At 55.9% G+C, this 23,035-nt stretch overlaps 1 protein-coding gene across 1 annotated transcript in view; it reads right to left on the bottom strand.

Moving 5' to 3' along the window:
- CDH4 (cadherin 4) overlaps window positions 1-23,035 on the bottom strand; it is a gene marked incomplete at both ends in the record, with an annotated part of 448,166 nt that overhangs the window by 43,681 nt on the left and 381,450 nt on the right. The window contains 2 exons of the mRNA XM_080716474.1: window positions 7,378-7,522; window positions 15,108-15,263. Coding sequence (XP_080572600.1) covers window positions 7,378-7,522; window positions 15,108-15,263 — 301 coding nt within the window. The remainder of the gene's footprint in view (window positions 1-7,377; window positions 7,523-15,107; window positions 15,264-23,035) is intronic.

A 23,035-nucleotide genomic window follows, 5' to 3' on the forward strand; every position in this document is an offset into this window, starting at 1 on the left:
AAAATAATCCCCCAACTGTATAACATGATAATGAAGTAGAAATAGACTATGAGGAAAAAAGGGAGACAATTTATCACCCAGGAATTTGTTACCTGGAGCAATAGTAAGCTTTTTTAGTTTGTGTGTGCGTATGTGTGTTTTGCTAGGAATTGAACCCAGGGGACATTCTGCCTCTGAACTACATCCCCAGCCCTTTTGCATTTTTTGTTCTGAACGGGGCTAAGCTGCTGAGGTTGGCCTGGAACCTGCAATCCTCCTGTTTAGCCTCCCAAGTATTGGGATTACAGGTGTGTACCACCATGTCCGGCTACCAAGGGTGTTTTTCAGGCAGAAGCAGACGGCTCAGAGGTGCAGAAAGGCACGAGGAGCTGGCCACTCACACTCGTAAACGTTTATGTAAGGATGAGTGTAGGGAAACATCTAAAGAATATGAATTGTACAAGACAAAAACAATTTTGCCCAGTGGAGTTTTAATGCTGCTTACCAAAACCAAGCAACCGACCGACCGACGTAGCCTTGCAGAATTTCATTCACAAGGTGAGTTCCATGCCAGGCGAGGCTTTATGGTTGCTCTCTACCCTTCTTAAGGGCAGCCACGGCTGTGCACCAGGCACTATTCCAAACTGCCCTCGGCTATAGGAGGCAGAGCTGGGAAAGTCTGGGGCGTCAGGATCGGCTCGGTCTGTCAGAAAGCCACGGGGAGAAGCCCCTTCCGTTTTCCCAAGCCTTCACTCCCGGTCTCAGCCTCCGAAGCGCTGAGATTACCAGCGTGTGCCGCCACGCCCAGCTATACCATCGTTACTTTAGAATGGCTTTTGCTCATGTGAGAAGCACGAACATCCTCGTTTCATCTCTTTGGTCGATAATGAAGTTGCTTTTTAAAAAAAAAAAAAAAAGAAGGAAGAGAAGCAAAGAGGGAGCCTGTGGCTAAAAACAAACACTGACCGCAGGGGCCCTGGGCCGGAGGCTGCAGCCCGCGCTCGCGCACAGGTTTGAGGACAGCCTTAGCAGGCAGTGAGACTCATCCACCTAATGAGACCTTTTTTCCAAATAAAGAATGAAAAATAGGGCTGGAGGTATAGCTCAGAGGTAGAATGCCCTTGGATTCAATTCCTAGTGCCACAATGAAATGAAATAATGAAATGAAATGAAATAAAGATGGTACCCAGAGGTGATGACTGCGGCGGAGCCAGTCCGGGCCTGCTCTGCTACCTTGGACATTTTCCAGTGACTGTGAGCAGTTAGTCTGAATGTGTTTCATTCTTGCAATCAGAAATGAATTATCGAAAGTATGTCATTTGGTTTTAAAACATAGATTCCTGGGCCTACCAAAATGAGTGGGTGTTTAAATTCAGCATGTCTTTGTAATTAGCCAGATACTTAGAGACACTTCTTCTTGCCAAACAGTGGCCCTGAGTAGGCCCCACGGTGGGGCATGCTGGTCACCGTCCCCGGGAGCACCCCACAAACCAGCCGGGTGGATTCTGTCCCTCCTCAAGGAAGGAGCAAGGAGCCAGCTGGAGGGGGAGGCCACACCTCGGGTGCCCACACATGAGCTGGGGGGAGCATTCTGGCAAGGCACCGGCCCAGTGCAGGGTTTTGGAGCAAATGTCCAGCACTCTGCAGCACTTGTCCCCTGCCTGCTGGGCCCGGCTTATTGGGAACTCAACCCTGAAGTCAAGGAGTACAATCCTATCAGCAACCCAAAGCTCAGGCTTGGGGGCGGAGCACGGCCATAACCACAAGTGAGGGGTGGGCACATGGGTGCTGCTGAACAAGCAGGCACCTTCCCACCGGAAAACGGCTTAGTGCATTCAAATGTTATCGAATATTTTATGACACTTGAAATTTCCAGGGTACGTGGCAAAATGGAAAATTAGGTTTCTAAACGGTGTTCAGCATGACCCCAGTCTTTGTAATAAAAATGCGCTCGTGCAGATAAAAAGAAAGACCAGAAAGACAAGCAGCGCGCTCAGCCGCCCCTCGGAGTGGCGGGATGTGGCACCCTAAGAGTTTGTACTGCCCTCGGAAGTTTCTGTATCTCCCAAGTTTCCTTCCAAGAGGGATGCCACCGGGGCAGCAGAAAATGAAATGTCAAAAGAGAGAAGAGGGCGGGGTGCAGGAAGGAAAAGGGAAGGTTTTTTTTTTTTTTTTTTAAAGCTCAACCACAGATTGTTTCTTTCAAAGAAGAGAGATTGTGGAAACCTGGCCAGCCCTCAGGATCAGGCAAGGATGCTCCAGGCTTGAGCCCTTGAAGCCAAAAGGAGGCACCAGAGGATGGGTTGCCATGGGAACGAGCTGCAGTGGACCAGAGCCTTCCCAGCCCCGCACCAGAGCAAGGGCACACACAACAGTTCTAGATTTCTTCCTAAGAGGTACGTGGAGAGAGGGGAGCAGGGAGCCTGGGTAGCTCCCCCAGGGGGGCAGCCTCTGTCGTGTGTCGGGGGATAGTCTAGACCCGGCTGATTCTTGCGCTGTCCACGCAGGGGCACCTAGGATGTCTGCTGGCCTGAGGGAAGCATCCTACTGCTGCTCACTCTGTGAGCCTGAATCTCAGGTTACATCTTACATTTGAGGGCTGAACCCTTTACTCCAGCCCTTAATTGAGCCCCTCTCTTCCTGTGCCTGGCTGCCCGCCCCTCACACTGCGGCGGGGCGCTCTAGCCTCCTCTCCATCCTGCTCCTGGGGCCGGTCCCAAGTGTCTGGGAAAGTGGGAACCTGGTGCCCAGGATCCCCTCCTTACCCCTTGCTCCTCCCGCCCAGCAAGATATGAGACTGCACCCCACTGGGAGCTCCCAGGTACCCCTGTTCTCAGGGTTTAGAAGTCTGCGGAAGCCAGGCCACTGGCAGAAAGACGTGGCTGGCAGGACCTCACCATGCCCGCTGGGGAGCGCCCACGTTAGCGGCTCCTGTGCTAACCCACAGGGCTCCGTGGAGAGCGAGATGGAAGCCATCTTTTTAGGGCTTTCTCTGGAGGCCTCCGCCAGGCCCACCCTCCCTTGAAAGACTTGGGTTTTCCCTAACAAACAGAGCAGCGAGCTGGGACTGCCTTTCCTCGCGGCTCCTGGGGAGGTGCGCCTGCCTCTCACCTGGAGGAGGCAGGACATCTCTTTATTAATGGTGCTGGCAGGTAGGGGGAGAAGGCAGACAACTCCCAGCCCGGCTCTGCCTCGGAATTCATGTACAACGCTGCCACGCGCCTTAAAGGATTAATTTCACAAGCCTTAAATTGCAGTTTAATTTGAAAACTAATTCAGCCCCATAATTGGCTTTCTGCTCAAATCACTGAGGCTAAAGATTTGAATTCTTAATATTCAGATGACTTTCAAGTATCTGGTGCCATCTGCGCATTAGTGCGTGGTATTAATCTCAGGGGGACCTTCGCCGGCACAGAAATAAAATAAATAAATACACGGGGCCCCTAATAGAATAACTATTTAACCCAAACTCCGTCTTGTGCAGACGAACGCCTCTGCCTTCATTTGCAGCACGTAGATTTCTCCGCTATTTAATATTTTAAAACGACATCCACTTTGAAATGGATAATGTGGGCCTGCGTGCTATGACGAGGGGTAGGGAGCTGAGCGAATTCCAATCAGGGTCCTTGCAGTTAAAGCAGGTGTCATGGAGGTGTGGCTCTCAGGCAGCTTGGGGACATGCTCGGAGGCCACCCTGGACGTCCCCGGGCAGTGGGACGCGGCGGGAACGCTGGCTTCCACTGGAGGCGCTGCAGGAAGGTGCGGACAGCATGGCTGGTGCGACAGGTGAGTCCAGGCCCCTGAGTGCCCGGCAAGAGGAGCAGGTGCTGGGCCCGGTCAGGAGCCAGTGGCCCGGGCCTGACCTGCAGCCCTGGCGGCCTCCACCTGGCTCTGACCTGTGTGGCCATCCGGGAGGGCCCTGCACCTCCAGCCCTGCTCCCTGAGTACTCCGATCTGCAGGAGCCAGCACTGGGGCCATCTGCTGCGTCTTACTAACTCCAGCTGCCCACGGGGCTGGGCGGCCCAACACTGAAGCCCATCCCTGCAGGGATGTGTGGGGAAGGGGAAGGCCAGGGTACAGTGTCCCCAGGTCACGGAGAGGCTCTGCAGAAGTGGGGCCCGAAGGCAAGCAGGTGTTGGCTTCAGGAGGATGGGGACACTCTGGCCCGGAGGCAGGAAGCCTCCTCCCTTCCCGACTGCCTGGGACACGGCGTCTCTGCCTCGGCCCTGCGCCCGCACCGTCTTTGTTGGCAGGCATGTGGCTTGTCCCGTGGCAGTGGGGCTTTGGTGGGGGGTTCGTCCTGCACACATCGGACCTACCCAGGCCTCATAGCCGGGCTGCGCTGCCCTGGGCTGCGTTCCCTCACACAGCAAAGTGCCGGAGCTCAGGGAGAGCAGGCAGCTTGCGCTGTCTGGAGGACACATGCCTGGGTCTGGAGTCACCAGCAGCTACTTTTTTTTTTTATAGGTCTGGGGGTGGAACCCAGGGGCATTCAACCTCTGAGCTACACCCCCTGCCCTATTTTTTATTCTTTATTTTGAAACAGGGTCTCACTAAGTTGCGGAGGGCCTAAGTAGCTGAGTCTGTCCACGAACCGCGATCCTCCGGTCTCAGCCTCCTGAATGCTGGGATTACGAGCGTGCGCCATCGCGCCCGGCTGTCAGCAGCTACTTTTAATGCACTCTTTGTTCTCCTGGAAGAGGCCAAGCTCTAAGGAGCAGACACAGCCTTTGCCTTTCCTACCTGCTGAGCTGCAGGGAGCCTCTGCTTTGGCCAGAACTCCGGGCCTTGCTTCTCAGCGCAGGCCTCAGAGGTGCTGGCCATGACCTGACAGAATAAGAGCGGGCCCACGGGAGGCCAGCAGGCCCACTGGGTGGCTTCGGTGGCTGCCCCGCTTCCTGCAGAGTTCTGGGGGTGACCGCCCGGATCCTCGGTGCGTGATGCTTGGCCAGCAGGGCCACCAAGCTCCACACCTCTGACAGGATTAGGTCAGTGGTGCCAAAGGGGCGCCAGAGGATTGAGGCAGCCCAGGCTGGGGAGTGGGCTGCATGTAGGCTCGGCGTGGGCCCGGGGCCTGGCTGCTCCCTGGTGTTCCGAGCGAGCCCCTCTGCTTAGTCAATATTTAATCTCCTCTCCACTGTTTCCATTAGCGCGCACACCCCAAACCCTTCATTAGCCCATCATTCTAGCAAATAATGACTAATTTCTGGCAGTAGTTTTTCCTTACCCCACAAAGGCATGTGTAAAACCCTTCCATTATTGTAATTTCCTGATGGAAGAGAAGAAAATTGTAGTGATGATATCCAGGTCCCGGGGCCGCGCTGCTGGGAACACACGCGATGCTTTCGTGGGTACCGTGTCCATCCTCCTCGCCTTGACCCAGTGAGAGAAGGAGGCAGGGCCCCGGGGGCCCGGCGGCACCCTCTGGCTACATCCCAGCCTCACACCGACACAGGCTCCTTCTGGAACCAGAGACAAGCCCTGGGGGCCCCCAGGCTCTGACAGCCCAGAGCACTTCACTTACAGTCCTTGAGATCTGCCGGGCCAGCACTGGGAACCGCCCGCCTGCCCGGGACCCAGGCTTAAGGGCTTATGGGGATTTCAGAGAGGAGACGGGGCAATTTGCTGCCTTTGTTACCATAATGAGCAAAGCCAGCTACACATTTGGGAAGACTTTCGCTATTGATTTCTTTTAAAATAAGACGTGGGAAATCTGATTTGTGATAGAAAGGCTGGGAGAATCCTGTTGCCTTTAAATAGGCCTCTGGTCCCGGAGACAGTGTCTGCCTCCTGTGCTAAGGAGAAGGAGCCCCAGCTGCGGCAGCGCCTCCCTGCAGCCCCTTCAAGAGGTGTCCTTGGAGGCCTCATTCTTTTTCTTAGCTGCTTGTAGCTAATTTGCCCACCCACCGCCTGCCCCTGCCCCTCAAGGGGGTCTGCGGACCAGCCGCCCCAGGTTCTGCAGAAATAAGGGCCCATCCCGTTCCCTCCAGTGACACTGACTGGCCCGCGCCGCACCATTCTGAAAGATAATCAATGGAAAATGCAATTCGCCTTGTTGAAACAGCAGCCCCAGAGATGGGAGGACAGGAGGTGAGAGATGATAAACATTCGCCTTCCTGCCCCAGCCAGTGAGCGGGCGGCTGATCCGCCTGGGGCCCAGCTAAGCAGGCTGCGCTTCCAGAGGCCCCGCCTTGCTCTGCTTCCAGTGTGGGAGGGGCTGCCAGGTTGCTCAGTGACCGCAGACCTCGCCGGCGAGCCAGCTGTGCCTCTAAAATGTAGGACGCCAGTTAGACTCGAAGTTCAGGTCAAGGAATAGATATATTTTCTTGTTCTGAGCTTATTTGTTTTATGGTATTTTTTTTGGGTCTTCTTGGAAATGGAGATCAAACGCTTTGCGACTGAGCTACACCCAAATGTACATGTGTGCCAAGTTGCTCGGGCGCGTGTGTAAAAGCGACTGGCTGGGTGAACTCCTGCGTGTCCTCTGTGTGAGAGGCCACGCCCGGCAGAGGCCTCCCGAGGGACTCATCCACCCCACCCAAGCCGAGCCAGGCAATGCTGGTGTCAAGGAAGACCCCGGGCTTGTACTCTGCAGGGGGTAGGGGACCCCCAGACCAGGTGCCTGCTGCGGAGCCCCAATAGGCAGTCGTGGGGCTCCTGGGGTTCTGCACCTGAAATGAGTTTCCAGGGGCGTTGCTGCTGGCCATGGGTCTCTCTGGCCTCCAGCATGGTCCAGGACACGGTGGCTGGGTTCCGACCCACATACGCAGCTCTGCCTCCTGGGCCTTGGGTCTCTGGGGGCACCGGCCTCTTGACAGAGGCTGAGAAGACAGGACATGCTCAGCGAGGGCCCCGAGCACATGGCCAAGTGGTCGCCAACAGTTGTGCCCATGGAGGTCTGTGGGGTCAGCTCTGGGGCGACGAGGTCTGGGCACACCTCCTGAGACTGTGTCCTGTGGTGCTTGAAACCAAATCTGTCCCAGCCCGTGAGACCTCCGGTGGTATCTTTGTCTCTGGCTTGGCTCCTGCTCCAGGCCCTTGGCATATGCTCCTTCCTCTCCTGGGTTCCCTTGTGGCACCTGAGCCGACCCCAAGACCCTAGCCTCTCCTTGTACTCCAGCCTCAGCCCACATACACTTGCTCGGCCGGCAGCGTCCCCTCTACTTTAACTCGGTCTCCTCCCAAGCCAGGGTCACTGCAATTCCTTGATGAGACTGCACCTTTCGTCCAACCGCCCTGCACCCCGAGGTCCTTAGAGCGGGGGCCGCAGACCGATGTGCAGCTCGTGCGTTGTTCCTGGGTGAGCCCTGCAGCCTGCCCCCCACCGGCCCAGGACCGCAGAGCCTGTGCAGCCCCCGGGGAGCGCAGGTGACCCCCATCCCCGGCCGCTGGCTCACCTGGCTTGGAGCCCTCGTCCACCGAGCCGTTGTAGACCTGGTTGATGAACTCGGGACGGTTGTCGTTCATGTCGATGACGTAGATGTACAGGTCGATGGGGTTCTCCACCTTGTTGCCGTTCATGTCCACGGCGTGGGCGCGGAGCTGGAGAGGGACAGGCAGGTCAGAGCGGGCGGCCGGGCCTGCGGGCGCCCCGGGGACCCGCAGCACCGGGAGGCGGCCGGGCCGGGGCTGAGTGCGCTTAGATAGTCCAGAACGTCTCTGGGCCTCAGGTCCCTCCTCTGTGCAAGGGGTCAGGAGAGCAGGACGTAGATGTGATCCTGGCCAAGGCTCCCATGACCTGCCGGCTCGGCTCAGACTGTTTTCAGATGCCCGGGGTAGGCGGGACAGGTGCCCTACACCAGTGTTCACGAGCTCTAGCCACCCGCAGTGGCTAAAGAGGCCTTCGTGCCCCGTGGGGCTGGGGGCTGCCTGCTCATGAGCTGTGGCCTGGGAGAGGGACGCGGAGAGGCCCGGGCGGGGCTGGGGACCCCTGATTGGGGGGCCACCGTGAGTCAGACTCACAGCGCTGATCCTACTGCTGGGCTTCTGCGTCAGGGACAGGGGCTGGGCTGGAGGACTGCCCAGTCCCTGTTGGGCGGGGAGGGGCCTCCCGGGGTTTCGGTGGGAGCTCTCTCCAAGGTAGGAAGGAAGATCCCTGAACTTGGGAGGCTCCAAAGAGGCCGCTCAGACCCTCTCCTTAAGATCTGGATCTGGCCGGGCGTGGTGGCACACGCTTGTCATCCCAGCATTCGGGAGGCTGAGACTGGAGGATCGCGGTTCAAGGACAGCCTCAGTTACTTAGTGAGGCCCTCTGCAACTCAGTGAGACCCTGTTTCAAAATAAAGAATAAAAAATAGGGCAGGGGGTGTAGCTCGGAGGTCGAATGCCCCTGGGTTCCATCCCCAGGCCCCCCCCCCCACACACACACACAAGAGCTGGATCTGTTCCTTCATTCATTCAGTAATTGTCTGTCAAGGGCCTGCGAGTGCCAGGCTCCAGGCTGGGTGGACCTGAGGTTAATTGGCGATAAAGGAGACATGGCCACCTCTGGTGCTTTTCCCCAGCAGGAAGATGGACATCGAGAACGGGCACAGCGATCTGTGGGCTTGTAAGGACAGCGCAGCCCCTGGGGTGGGGAGGAGACGAGCTCACTGTCCTAAGGAGACCTCAGGAGGATCTGCAGACGGTATGCACACGCGCCCGTCAGTTTTTTTTTTTTTTTGCAGGTCTGGGGGTGGAACCGAGGGGCATTCGACCTCTGAGCTACACCCCCTGCCCTATTTTTTATTCTTTATTTTGAAACAGGGTCTCACTAAGTTGCGGAGGGCTCACTAAGTAGCGGAGGCTGTCCGCGAACCGCGATCCTCCAGTTTCAACCTCCCGAATGCTGGGATTACAAGCGTGCGCCACCACGCCCTGCTCCCGTCAGTTTTAAGTGTCCTGTTCACAAATCCTGAAATGCCGTGGGTTGCTTTCAGCCACCCGCTCTGCTCGCCGGCACCAGAGCCCTGTCCTGGAGAGTCAGCGCCACATCCAGCTGGAGATGGCTTCCCCCGTGGCCGGCGGCACGCCTGCATCCTGCCAGACATACTCCCGCAGTAACATGCACAGTCAAAGGTCGGGACCTTCGAAACAAGGAAATTCTGAGCTAAAATTAAAGTTATTATCTCCTGACTACAGTGACCCTGCGGTTTGGGCGCTATCTTTAGCAACCGGAGCCGCCCAGGGCAGAAGCCCAGGGTACAGGCTGCCGAAGCCCCACCGCTCCAGTGTCCTCCATGCCCAGGGCTTCAGTGATGCCTGGCGGCTTCAAAGTGTCTCCAAGGCCGGGCTCAGCCTCTGTGGCTCGGGTGGCATCACCTGGGCGGAGAGTAGATGAAGATCACGAGGTCGCCCAGGCCTCCTGCACCTGCAAAGCCAAGCTCCTGTGCAAAGTGGGTTTCCTGTGGTGCTTCTCAAGGGCTGTTTTTCCAGTAAATGTTGATACGTGGGCCTTACAGGGTTTGCACTGGAGTGCGGAGGAGCGCCTGCGAGTTGGTGACCGTGCCACATGCATGGGTCCCTGCAAGGTGCACCTTGCCATGCACGTGGGTCCTAATTCTCTTTCCTCCTGATTGCCTTCTCTTCTCCCTGTCTTACTCGTGGGTGTGTTTCCTCCTAGGTCACAGAGCCACAGACGGTCCGCGTGGGCCTTGAAAGGCACTCCGGGCGCGCTCTGGAGACTTGCTTTGGCAACACAAGCAGCCGGGGCTCACCGCGGGCTTGCTGGGAGCTGGCCCGTCTCCACAAGAATCAGTGAGACTGAATTGCCTTGAACCTGTTTTGTGAATGAGAAAACCAAGGCTCAGGAAGGTTAGGGAACTCGCCCAAGTTGGCAGCGTGTGGCAGGATTCAGTGCATTTTCCTTTCACATCCCCAAGACAGCCTAGTAGGTTGTTGTCTTGCAAAGCATGCATTTGAATGTTTCTGGCCATTCCTAAGTGACAGGTGTCTCCAAGTTGCCAGCACGTTCTGAGGCCAGGCACCGAGTCTTGCCACCCTTGCCAGCCAAAGGAGCTGGGTGGGAAGAGAATGAGGTTCAAAGGTATTCAGAGAGATGGGTGGGCTCCAAGAGGGCGCCATGAATGGCGGATGCTGGGCCCAGAAGCAAATACATGAGGCCCAGCTCTCCTGGGACTGGGTTGCATGCCTGGCCCGGTTGGCCTTGACACAGTTGACATTCGGCCACACTCCACAGGGGCACTGAAGGCCACGCCTTCTCCGGCGGTCAGTAGCAGGGCAGGCGGGGCACCCACACCCTGTGGCTGGGTGGCAGAGTGGCACCATGTGTCAAGGAAGGCAGGAGCCCTTCGGAGGCAAGAGTGGCCCACGCCAGCAAGGAAACACGGGCATCAGTCCTGCGACCCCAGGGACCTGGAGCCTGCTCTTCCTGATGGCGCCACGAAGCAGTCTCCCAAGCCCCAGGGGAGAGCTCAGGCAGCGGCACATGGACTCTGGCCTTGTGAGGCCCCAAGAAGAAACACCAGTCACGGCCTCCCGGCTTCTCACCTCCCCGGTGAGCTCACGGTGGGCGCTGTTTTACACACCGAGCTGGCGTGAATCTGTTACTCAGGATGGAGAACTGACATGCCCCTGCCTGCTCCCAAAGCCCCAAGGGGCATCTCACGAGGTGGAAATCCCGAGCGGGGTCTCGCCGGAGTCCCATCAGGAGGGCTACACCTGCAGCAGGGCTCCCATCTTGGGAGGGCGACCACGTTCTGTTGGGGGACAGATTTTGGTGCACGGGAACCAGAGGCTTCAATCCGGAATCCGGCAAAGGATCTCGCATCTCCTTTTGGAGTCCTCTCGTTCCCACTCGCCGGCTGCCCCCGCCGCGGGATGAGGAGCGGGAGCCTGCTGTCAGGTGTCCTTGCGTGGTCCAGGGTAGGGGCCTGTGACTCCTTAGCTCAAAGAGGGAAAAAAAGAGAAAACGAGCCCCCGAAAAACACCAGAGGGGGGAGTCGCTGCAATTTCCCATCTTCAGAGTGGGGTTAGACCTTGAAACCTGAGGCCCATGCAAAGCACAGATGAGTGCCCAGCTGCCCAGAGACCAGGCCAGTGTGGGTGGCCCGTGTTGGGGCCACAGCCAAGCTGAGGTGACCACTTCCGGCAGCACGTCGGGCAACTGTCCCTTTGGTTCTGTGGACACATGGTGACAGCTGCCTGGGCCCTTTCTAGGCCCGAGGGATGCTGGGAGGAGGAGGTGGGTGGCGTCTGCTTCCCAGCAGGCCTGGAAGCAGCCCCAGTTCAGCAACAGCGAGTGGTAGAGCCTGCAAGTCCCCGGGGAAGGACTCCATCCTAAAGCCACCTGGAAGCTGAGCGTGGCATAGAGGACGGGTTCGCAGCGGCCACCCACACCTGAGGCCAGGAGTCCTGCCATGCTTGGGCTTGAAGCTTGTGGGTGGGGTGGGGGGCTTCTACTGAACGCTCCACTTCAGGTTTTGAGATTCTAAATGATTCAAATGAGAAGCCTCGCCTTCTGTTTTGCACCAGGACCTGGAATTCTGTAGTCACCCTGGACGCCTAGGAGCAGAGCTGAGTGCTGGCCGGACCAGGCTCCTGCCTCGCCTGCCACTGTGGGCAGGGGGTCCGCCGGCAGGCCGCATGGGAGGGCTTGGGGGTTTTGAGTCGGGCCCTTGTTTTATGGAGTGGACTTTCTCTCCGTGGAAAGATTCTCAAGGATGCAGAAGAGTCCTAGAAGCCCGGCTGCAGTGGCCACCCGCAGCAGGAACCGGGCCTCGAGGCAGCTCTGCAGACGGCTGCCCCTCCCCAAAGCCAGGGAAGCAGTTCTGGAGCCGCCCAGACGCGTGCGGTGGGACAGTCCAGCAGGAAATCAAGGAACGGCGCCCCGGGCCTAAAGCCAAGGCCCGGGGGAGAAGAGGCGGGCAGCAGAGAGGGTTCATTCAGCCGAGGAGCTCTCTTTTAGAGGCCGTGATAATTAAAAACTAATCTGTCTCATCTTGGAAAAGGCGAATTTAATCAGCAAGTGGCCTCCCCGCGTGGCCGGTGGAGGCCGAGCACTCTGATGAGGCTGGGGCTCCTGAGGTGAGCAATCAGGGAGGAGCTGGAGGGCGAGGGGAGCCCGGGAGCCTGGGCCGCGCAGGGAGCCGGGGGTGCTGCACTGGGGCGGCCTGCTCCTGCTCTCCCCCTTCTCTTGCTCACTCAGCAAATGTCCAACAAGCCCCAAGACTGGCTGAGCCCCTCTCTGCTTGGGGTGGACACCCCTGAGGATGTGCTTGTGGAGAGCGAGGGCAGCTGGGGGAGAGGAGAGGAAAGGGAAGAGGAGGGAGGAGGAGGAGGACGCCGCTTGGGGAGCATCCTGCAAGCCCGTGGGGGAGACTAGGGGAAAGAAAGAGCGTTCCTCTTTGTTGAGGGTGACCTGGGCTTCACAGACGGGAGCCTCTCCCGAGGGAGGACCCTTGGCTTGGGCTTTGGTCCTGGATCCTTGGACTAAAATAGCCTGGTGGTTCACAGGGAGGTATGTGTGTGAGACCAGCCTGTGAACAAAACCATCACTCTTGCTCAAAGGACACAATGACTTTCCTCAGGTGCTCAGGCTCCGCAGGGAAACCTTTCTCCGCCCAGCTAACAAGACAATCATTTTCCTCCCGCCTCCTCTCCCTGACCTGGCCTCCGCCAGCTGACAGCTAGTCAGGAGGCCGCGCCTTCTGGGGCAGGGGCAGGGGCAGGGGCAGGGGCGTCCTCTCCTCGCTGCGCTGCCTCTTCCTGAGCCCAGGCCTGGGGGCTGGAGCATCTGGACCATGGTCCTCCTCAGTGGCTCCGGTGCCTTCTCCTCTCAGCACTGTGTGAGAGCCCCAAAGCGGGACTGTGTCTACTGCATTCACTGGTACCTGCTCCGCACCAGACACAGGGCCTGTTACATAGTGAATGCCTGAGAGAAAAGCCCAGTGGAGGGATGGGGGGTGGATGGAAGGATGGCTGGGTGGATGGTGGGGGATAAATGGATGGGTGGATGAATGGTGGATACATGGGTGGATGGATGGGTGGGGGATTAGTAAGTACATAGGTGAGTGGATGGATGGGTGTATAGATAAGTACATGGGTAGGCGGATGGATGGGTGGATAGATGGATGGGTGGATGGGTAGGTGGGTGGATCAGTGGTAAGTATATGGGTAAGTGGGTGGGTGAGTGGGTGGACTGATGGATGGGTAGGTAGGTAGATGGGTAGATGAGCAGATGAATGGATGGCTGGGTAGATGAGTGGATGGATGGGTATATACGTGAACATTTAAATGAATAGGTGGGTGGGTGGATGAGCAGATGCATGGACATACATGGTTGGAGGTGAACAGGGCGAATGGAAGATGGACGGTAGCTGGGTAGATGAGTGGATGGATAGATATATACATGGATATTTAAGGGGACAGGTGGATGGGTGGATGGTGAGCAGATGTGTGGCTGTATGGATGTATACATAATACATATATGTATGTGCATATATAGATATGGATGATGGGTGGATGGGTGAATAGATAAATAGATGGGTGGGTGGGTGGGTGGGTGGATAAATGGGTGGGTGGGTGGTGGCTGGGTGGATGAATAGGGTGGACAGAGGCTGGATGGGATAGGTAGATGAGTGAATGGGGCGGAGATACACATGGATATTTAGATGTACAGGTGGCTGAGTACATGAGTGAGCTATCTGTGTGTGGATATGTGGAGGCAGTCTGGGTCCCGTGAGTGGAGCGCAGTAGCAGGTGTGTGAGCCAGACTCTGAGCACCTGTGTCTCTGGATGCTGGCAGAGACCCTGGGCTGTGCGGGACCTCCTAGTCCACGGGCCCTAGAAACTGCTGCGCTGGGCCATGGCCATGCATCTGGGAGCAAAGTCTCTGTGGCTCTGCAGGGAGCAGCCAGCCTCTGGGGCGGGGAGGTTCCCCGGTCCACTTGGCACGGCACATGAGGTGTCAGCTGGGGAGGCCACACCGCTAGCAACAGGACAGATGACCTCCTCCTCCCAACCCCTCCCTTCTGCAAAAGGGTAGTGATCATTCCCAGGGCGCGGCTCTGTCCTTGGGCTGGGGCACAGCATGGACCAGCCTGGCCTTCCCCTGTGACCCAGAGCCTCCCGGTGGTGGAGGAATTCTAAATAAATGGCCAGCAGACCCGAGAAGCAGCGGGGTCAGGCTGTACTGAAGCAAGTGGGGTCAGGCTGTACTCTGTGGCTCGGGCTGAAGCACGCACGGGCAGAGCAGTTACTATGATGGTGGCGCAGAAGCCGAGAAGCCCATCTTTGTTCCCTAATTACAGCTGAGGAGCCGGGCACTCACCATCCTGACACTAGCCACAGACTCCCGGAGTGCCCTGGTCATGCATGTTATTACTTCCTCAGAGCATGGGGCGCCGGGGCGCCTGCCGTTATCTGTGACCTCTGCATGGAGGGCTGGGGGATCGAGGCAGGAGAGGCTGGGGGACTGGCTCGGGGTGGGGCCGGGCTTGACCCCCGCGCCTGCTGCCTCTCTGTGGCGCTGGCTCTGATCTGCATGTGATGAGCACAGCCCAGGGGGTGGACGCAACTGCCCCCGCGGCGCCCAGGCCAGGGAGGCCAAGGAGGGAATGAAGCATAGCCCCTCTGGGCAGAAGTCCCACTACCTTTATCTTTCTGTACCTGTCTCTTTGCACAGCATTTCCTGTTTCAGAGGCACTTTACCGCTGTTACAGAGACAGTGGCGGATGTGGCAGGGCTGAAGGCTGCAGACTCCAGGCAGGAGGCTGGAAAGGACAACAGGGCTGTGTCTCGGAGAAGGGGGGCTGCACACTGACCAGACTGAGTATGCACAGAGGCCTGGCCCCAGTAGAGCTGCCTGCAGATCCTGCAGATGGAGGCCTTCCAGACCCAGGGTGCGTGGCCCCAGACCTGCGTGCGTGCGTGCGTGCGTGCGTGTGTGTGTGTGTGTGTGTGTGTGTGTGTGTGTGTAGGAGGGAGGAAGGTGTCAGAAATGCAAATCCAGATCTGCCCTGGCCCAGTGAACTGGAAACCCTGGTGGTGGCACTTTGGCCAGCCGGGGTGCGCTGAGCTGAGTCCTCCTCCTGAGGCTCAGGATCCTGCCAGCATGCCTCCCCAGGCACTCGGCCAGAGCCTGGCAGGGCTGGGGATCCACCGCCTGCCTTCCATCCCCACGACTCACGTGGTAAGAGGCCCGTTCCTCCCGGTCCATGGGCCGTGTGACGTACATCCGGCCAGACATGGAGTCGATGCTGAAGACCTCCATGGGCGGCTGGTCGGCGCCCACGCCGGTGATGCTGTACCGGATGGGGATGTCATTGTCTTTGTCGGACCGGATCTGCGAGGGGAGGAGAGGGACAGGAAGACATCAGTCTGCAGTGGGGATGGGCACGTTATTCGCCCCTCAGGTGCTTGGCTTGAGAGGTGTGCTGGGGACCATGGCTGACCGTTCATGCACTCTGGAACCAGAGGGGCAGCCGGGAGTTAGAGGTTTACTGAATGCCCCCATGAGTGCATGGGATGCCTGTTGGAGACCCTCAATGCAGCCAAGAAAGAAGTGATGGTTTAGAAGGGCCCGGGCACACAGGGCGAGGTCAGAGATCTCCGTGGAGTTCTGAGGTGGCGCGGCCAGCGCTCACTGGTATGAGGGCCCTGGCATTTCCCGACCTGCACGGACCTGGGGGTCAGCCCACTGCCCTGTCCCTTTAACAGAGGCGCTGGGAGCTGTGACTTGTCACAGAATGACCTTAAGCGTGGGCAGTGGCAGACGGTGACTGCTGAGCGGTACTTAGAAACAGGAATTTAACACTAAGAATCGTTGTGCACAGGACTACAGAAATGGACGCAGTGGAGTGCTGAAAAACAGCTTAATAATGGTTATCTGGGCCCCGAATCCACAGCAAGTGAGCTAAGACTGAGAACTGGGGAAGAGACTGGAAGAAGACAGACAAGTGTAAATCGCTGTTTTATGTAGGCAGGGAATTCTATTATCGACCAGATCATGAGAAACAGAAAGAACAATTGTGGAATTAAAAATGACGCATGTCCCCGTCTTAAAAGAAGATGCGCATTTGGCCAACACACACAGGAGGCCAGAGAAACGGAAATAAAAACTACACCGAGTGCTCATCGTCTCCAGTTAGGATGGCAATCAACAATGCAAACAGTAACAACTGCTGGCGAGGGTGCGAGGAAACGGGACTTTCATACAAGGTTGGCGGGGGTGTAAATTAGTACAACAGCCGTGCAGATCAGTGTGAAGGGTCCTCAAGAGACAGGATGGAACCAGCGACGGCACAATTGCCTCACTCCTCTGTGTCTCCCCAAAGGAACCGAAGTCACAAGTCTGTAGTGAGGCAGGGCGGGTGGCGCACACTTGCGATCCCAGTACTTGGGAGGCTGAGACGGGAGGATCGCAGGTTCAAGGACAGCCTCTGCTACTTAGTGAGGTCCTCTGCAACTCAGTGAGACCCTGCTTCAAAATAAAGGATAAAATAATAGGACTGAGGGTGAATCTCAGAGGTAGAATGCCCCTGGGTTCCATCCTCAGTATGGCATTAAAAAAAAAAGAATACTATAGCTACATGAATGTCCATGTTTGTGACGGCGCAGTTCACATTAGCCAAGTTATGAAACCAACCTAAGTCTCTGTCAACAAGTGAATGGGTATTGAACATGTGATCTAGACACATGATGGAATTCTATGTAGAAAACCAGCATCGTGTCACGTGTATGAAAATGGGTGGAGCCAGAGAATATCATTTTTAAAACTTTTGGTGGTACTGGGGTTCCTGGAAACCCTTCTACCTCCGGGCTACACTCCCAGACCTATTTTTATGCTTTTTATTTGGAAACAGGGTCTCCTAAGCCAGTGCGGCTGGCTTTGAACCTGCGCGATCCTCCTGTCTCCGCCTCCCAAGCGCAGGGATTACAAGCGTGCGCCACCACACCCGGCGCCAGGGAATATCATTCTAAGTGAGACCTGCCAGTCTCAGCAAGTGAAAGGTCGTAAGTTTTCTCTCCCATGTGGAGGTGAGAATAAAAACGGAAAGCAAGGGGGATCTCAATCGAATGAGGGGAGAAAGCAGGAGGGAGAGGGGCACCGAAGGAGAGACGCGGGGAGGAGCAGAACAAAATGTGAGGATGGGAGCGGTGCCAACAAGTTCACGGCCCTACGAGGCTTCACTACCAATCCCACTGACGTGAGGGGTAGAAGGGAGGAAACACGCCAGGTGCAGGGAGGCCTGCGACACTCTGAACCTCACTGTGATGGACAGCACCAGTGCGCCAACAGAAAGACATAAAAAAGACATACGTCTTTCATTAGTTGTAGCAAACATCTGGTGGTGAGACAGATGTGTGGACGCTGCTTCAGTTGAGGCTCCCCTGGAGGCGCAGGGAGGGCGCAGGGAACGGAAAGGTACAGTCCGCAGGGTGGAGCCCATGGATGGGCACTTAGTTTCAGCAGCACCTTTAGAAAAAATACAACTTAGCCGGGCGTGGCGGCGCACGCTTGTCATCCCCACGCTTGCAAGGCGGAGACAGGAGGATCGTGCAGGTTTGAAGCCCGTGTTGGCTTAAGAGACCCTGTTTCCAAATGAAAATATAAAGTAGGTCTGGGAGTGTAGTCCGGAAGTAGAAGGGTTTCCAGGAAACCCAGTACCACCAAAAAAAAAAAAAAAAAAAAGAAAGAAAGAAAGAAAAAAGAAAGAAAATACAACTTAGCTGTGCGTGGTGACGCATGCTGTAATCCTAGTACTTGGGAGGCTGAGACAGGAGGATCGCAGGTTCACCGCCAGCCTCAGCTACTTAGTGAGGCCCTCTGCAACTTAGTGAGACCCTGTTTCAAAATAAAGAATAAGAAAAAATAGAACTGGGGGATAGCTTGGAGGTAAAATGCCTCTTGGTTCCATACCCAGTACCTCCCCAAAAATACAACTTAAAATTTATCTAGGGCCACAGGACCATGGCAATATTTTCTAATAAAATGGACCACTGTGAGAAATCTCAAAAAGTATTCCACAAAGCAAACTGACCAAGACCTTTTATTGGAATATTAAAATTTAACGATAAAACTTAAAAAGAACTTTCATAAATTAAGAAAAATGTTCTGAAATAATCACAGAGTCAAATAGAAACCCAAACTGCTTTTGGAGAGCTATTTAAAAGATACATATTGTGTTCATTAACATAACAATGAAATTCATATAGCAACCCCGGGTCCACATCTAATCCAACACACACCCTCAGATGTGCTCCTCACTGAAACCGAATAACATGAGCACACCAGGGAGTGTTCTCTGGCGAGCAGCAGACGCATCAAATAATCCCAAGGACACACGCAGCTGAGTATGGATCTGAGGACAGAGGACAGACACACAGAAAGATTCGGGAGCCGTGCCCGGGGGGCAGCCTCAAGGAAACTGAGCGTCTTTGTCAAATTCAAGAGGAAAAAAATAGGACTTTTTTATACCCTATATATATATTTTTATTTTTGCGGTGCTAGAGATGAAACCCAGGGGTGTTCTACCTCCAAACCACACCCCAGCCCCATTTATTTATTTATTTATTTATTTATTTACTTACTTATTTATTTTTGGTGGTACTGGGGTTCCTGGAAACCCCTCTACCTCCGGGCTACACTTCTGGACCCCTATTTTATATTTTTAAATTTGGAAACAGGGTCTCTTAAGCCAGAGAGCCTGGCTTTGAACCTGCGCGATCCTCCTATCTCCGTCTCCCAAGCTTGGGGATTACAAGTGTGCGCCACCATGCCTGGCCTCTTTTTTTTTTTTTTTGAAACAGGGTCTTACTAAGTTGCAAAGGGCCTAAGTAGCTGAGGCTGTCCGTGAACCGTGATCCTCATCTTAGCCTCTCAAATACTGAGATTAAAAGTGTGTGCCATCGCTGGGCATGGTGGCTCACGCTTGTAATCCCCGTGCTTGGAAGGTGGAGACAGGAGGATCGCACAGGTTCGAAGCCAGCTGCGCTGGCTTAAGAGACCCTATTTAAAAAAAAAAAAGTATAAAATAGGCCTGAGAGTGTAGCCCGGAAGTAGAAGGGTTTCCAGGAATCCCAGTACCACCATAAAAAAAAAGTGTGTGCCATCATGCCCAGCTAATATCCTATTCTTTATGTTCTGCTAGCACAGTTAAAAATCTTGTTGAGGGTGGGGGGGGAGAGGGCACCAAGTATAGTTTAAATACATACCATTTATGTTCAATAAAAATTTGTTAAAAAAAATCTTGTTGAGATTTTGTTTTGAGAAAATAAGAGGAATGTTCTGGTTAACATTCTCAGTACTGTGACCCGAAAAGCCCGACCACACACCACTTAGGAGATTTATTTGCTCAGAGTTCTGGAGATTTCAGAGGTCCAGTCCAGGTAGGGCCGGGTCTGCGGAGCTCAGGGTGTGGTGGTGGGAGGGAGAGGGCGAGGTTCTCCTCTCACATCGTGAAGGCTGGAAGCAATGGAACAAGCAAAGGATTCAAAAGACACCACCACGGTCCCCGAGACCACACCCCAGGGCTCACCTCCTCCAGTCACTCTACCTGTCTATGCTACCACCCAGCGAATTCACTGCAGCTCTGGTGACTTGATTATATTAGCTCTAATCATTAATACGTGAGCCTTCAGGGGACATTTTACATCTCATCTTCAGTCCGAGGAAGGCGTGGACTTGAGGAGACAGATCTGCATGAAGTCCCCTCTGTAGTGCTTCAGGCACTGCGAGCTCACCTAGGTGTGGCCTGAAACTTTCCCAGAGTGGTGGACGAGGTTTTGCAACCCTCCTGAGCTGAGACATGCGGCTTCACGCAGAAGCACAAGTCAGATGGCTGCGACCTCTGCACCCCAGGTGCAAGGTGGACGTGCTGGGAGCAGGAGCAGGGGGCGCCGAAGCCCCTCATCACACCTGAGTGGCGTCTGGCTCAGAAACATCGGGGCTTCACTGGCAACAAATGTGGGAGCCTCAGGGGAGCTGGGAGAAGCCTGAGCATCCTTTCTGATTTTATTTGCACGCCTAGATGCAAGCCATGTCCCAGAAAGCCCTCAAATTCTTAGGAGCCTCTGCATATCTTTCCTGAATTAGCATGTCTGTGGATGAACCCACTAGGGGAAGGAGGGTGGCGCCCAGCACTCAGTCATCGGCAGCAGTACAGTGGTGCCCTGCTTTCGAATGGGAAAGGGAGGTCCTCTACCTGGTAGCAAGAAGGAGACAAGGCCTTGTTTGGCCCAGCACATCTAGGGGCTGCAGGTGTGCTGCAAAGGGCTGGGATGGGAGGTGGGCAGGACCGTGAAGCTGTGCACATCTGTGTTTGTAGACACACTCTTTGTACACACCCTGCCTGTGAGGAATGTCTGGGCTCTGGGCTCTCAGTCACCTCCTTCTTCTCCTGTGACCAGTTAGGCTCTCTGCAACCCACCCTGAGCAGCAAGACTGGACAAGGCTTCGGACAAAACTCCCCACGGAAGGGCAGGTCTGGCCTGGGGCAGCAGGATGCCTGCGCCAGGTTTGTCCATCTCAGACAAAGCCAACCCACCTCCCTTGGTGATGACGGCAGTCTGGGCTTTGTGCCCTGCCCACCTGGGCATTGCAGGCCAAGGCTCAGCTGAGTCTGGACCACACCCCTGCGCTGCGGGAGACTCTTCAGTTAAGGTCCCCACAGGGCCGCCCTGGCCCAGGCAGGATGTTCTCCCTGGCTGAGAGTATCTCCTCACCTCTGGGGAGTTTCACTAAGATTTGGCGATCGAAGTACACGGGGCAGGGTCTTAGAGGGGGAGAAACCCTCCTCCCTTCCCTCCTCCCTGTCGCCTGTGCGGAGTGCTCCTTGGTGCTGGAAGGACAGGAGATCACCCACAGAGGGGAGGAGGGAGCCAGTGAAGGATGTGGGTGGCCTTGGGCGGACCCAGGGTCTCCCTGGGCTGGTGATTGGAAGCTTGCTCTGACTTAGGGTCAGGACGAGGGCGTCTGAGTTCCCAGTAGGGCCTGGGATGACACTGGCTGTGTTGCATTGGACCAAGGGGACACATGGAGCCAGGGACATTCCTCCTGGACAGGAAACGAGCCCAGCAGTGTGTGTGGGTCTCTAGCAGGCAGTACCGGAAGACACCGCTGATTTACAGTGCTGCTACTGCTACGTCTTGCAGGCCGACACCCATGTTTCATGGGGAATTTAATCATAGAACTGCTGAAAAGAACCCATCACACATTTAAAGATAATTTTTTTTTTGCAAAGAAATCTCATTACACTTTGGCCACTGGGCCACGCCTGCTTAATTCTTCGGGGTGGATTGGCGGCGGCGCCTTCCGACAGCGGGCAGTGCACCCCGGAGCGAGCCGAGCATCGGGGCTCTTGGTGGGGGCTGCTGAGATGCTCCAGACTCCCCCACGGCTTACCATGTTAACATGACATACTGTGTGAATGAATCCACGGGGCAAGGGGGAGCAGTTTCCCCCTGATTTGTGCCTGGGAAACGAGTCAGGCTCCACAGAAGCGTCTGAGAGGGCCGTGAATAAAAAGCTCAGACGGCCGTTTCCGTCTCGCTTCCCGCCAGATGAGGCTGGGAGGACCGGGCTCCTCAGCGTGTTATTGGAGGACACAGCAGATGGTAAAAGGTTAGTTTAAAGTGATGTCTACATTAAAATAATGTACGGTGCCGGCGATGGTGTGCGCTCGGGGACTTCCGCCTGCAAGGCCGGCTCCGTCCTTAGGAAGGGCCGGGTGGAATGAGGATTTCCTCAGAAACTCCCGATGAGCAGCATCTACCTGACTTCAAATGAACTTGAAGCCCGAGAAGAGTCAGCATGTGCGGTTTCAAGTTGTGAACACCTGGGGCTCATTCCCAAAGCATCCGAGGGAGGAAGCTGTGGGGCGGGGACCACCTTGGAATTCCAGAAGAGAAACTTCACCCATCAGGGCGGGAGAAACCCACACCCGAGAGGACCTCAGCCTCCTCCAGGCCCAGAACACACAGTGTGCAGGCCTGCGTGGGGCCTGGGGGCCTCAGACAGCACAGCTGTGTCCCGTGGACTAGCTGCCAGCGGGCTGAGCTGTCATCAAGGGACAGACCAGGTCCTTGAGCACCCTGGAGACGGGCAAGGAGCAGCTCACGAGAGTCGGGACCACGGAGGCTGTCCGCAGTAGTCCTCAGCCTTGCAGAACACACAAACACAACACATGCGCACACACACAAAACGCACAACACAGAGTCACATGAACTTAACACATGTGCATCCCAAAACACACAACACATATATACAAACACACATGTGTAAGTATACACAAACACAAATATATTCATACAAGCACACGCACATACATGTATCTACAAATGCATGCACGTGTGCTCACAGAAACATTAAACACAAAACAAAGATACGCACACGCACACACGCACACACCCCCCCCCACCAAACCTCCCCTCTTCCGTACCGGCCTCCTGCAGGAGCTGATCGTGCCCTGGTTCACGGGTTAGCCATTACCAAAGCCTCCCTTGGTTCCCGTCCTGGTGTTTCAAAGATGTTGTTCAGATCCGTGAGTCTCCACAGGATGTCTTTCTTGTGAAGCGTTTCAGCGCCTTCTCCGGCCGTGGTAAACCCTAAGGTCTTCCCAGGAGCAGACTGCAATCTCATTTTTGTTACCGGTCAGGAGTCCTGAGTGGCCTGTCGCAGCTCCCACTTCTCCATCGAGGAAAGAGCCCGAGTCTCGGCAGTCGAGCCCCATCCGGCCCGCACGACGCGTCAGGCTGCGGACAGGAGGATTTCCACGTGGCCCTGGCTGCAGTGGCTGGGAGACTATTTGCTCCTAAAACCTGACTCTCACTGGAGCACAGAGGTGAGCAGAGGGTGTGGCCTGAGGGCATGCGCGGCTCCTCAGGGCTCCGCTGGCAGCATGGGGCTTGAGCTGCTGGAAGCCAGGGCTCCTGGCCTGGGCCTCCTCTGCGTGGCTGGCTCAGCTCCCTACTCACGCCTTCCCATCAGAGCTGAGCACTGACTGTGAGCCCCAAGCCTCTCTGGTCCCTGGGAACATGACGGGGTGGTCTGTCTCCCAGGCCTGGCATGAGCGCCGGGTAGAGCAGGGTGGGCAGGTAAACAGCCGGCCCATGTCA

This window comes from Muscardinus avellanarius, assembly GCF_963383645.1.
Source record: "Muscardinus avellanarius genome assembly, chromosome: 19".
Taxonomy (NCBI): Eukaryota; Metazoa; Chordata; class Mammalia; order Rodentia; family Gliridae; genus Muscardinus; species Muscardinus avellanarius.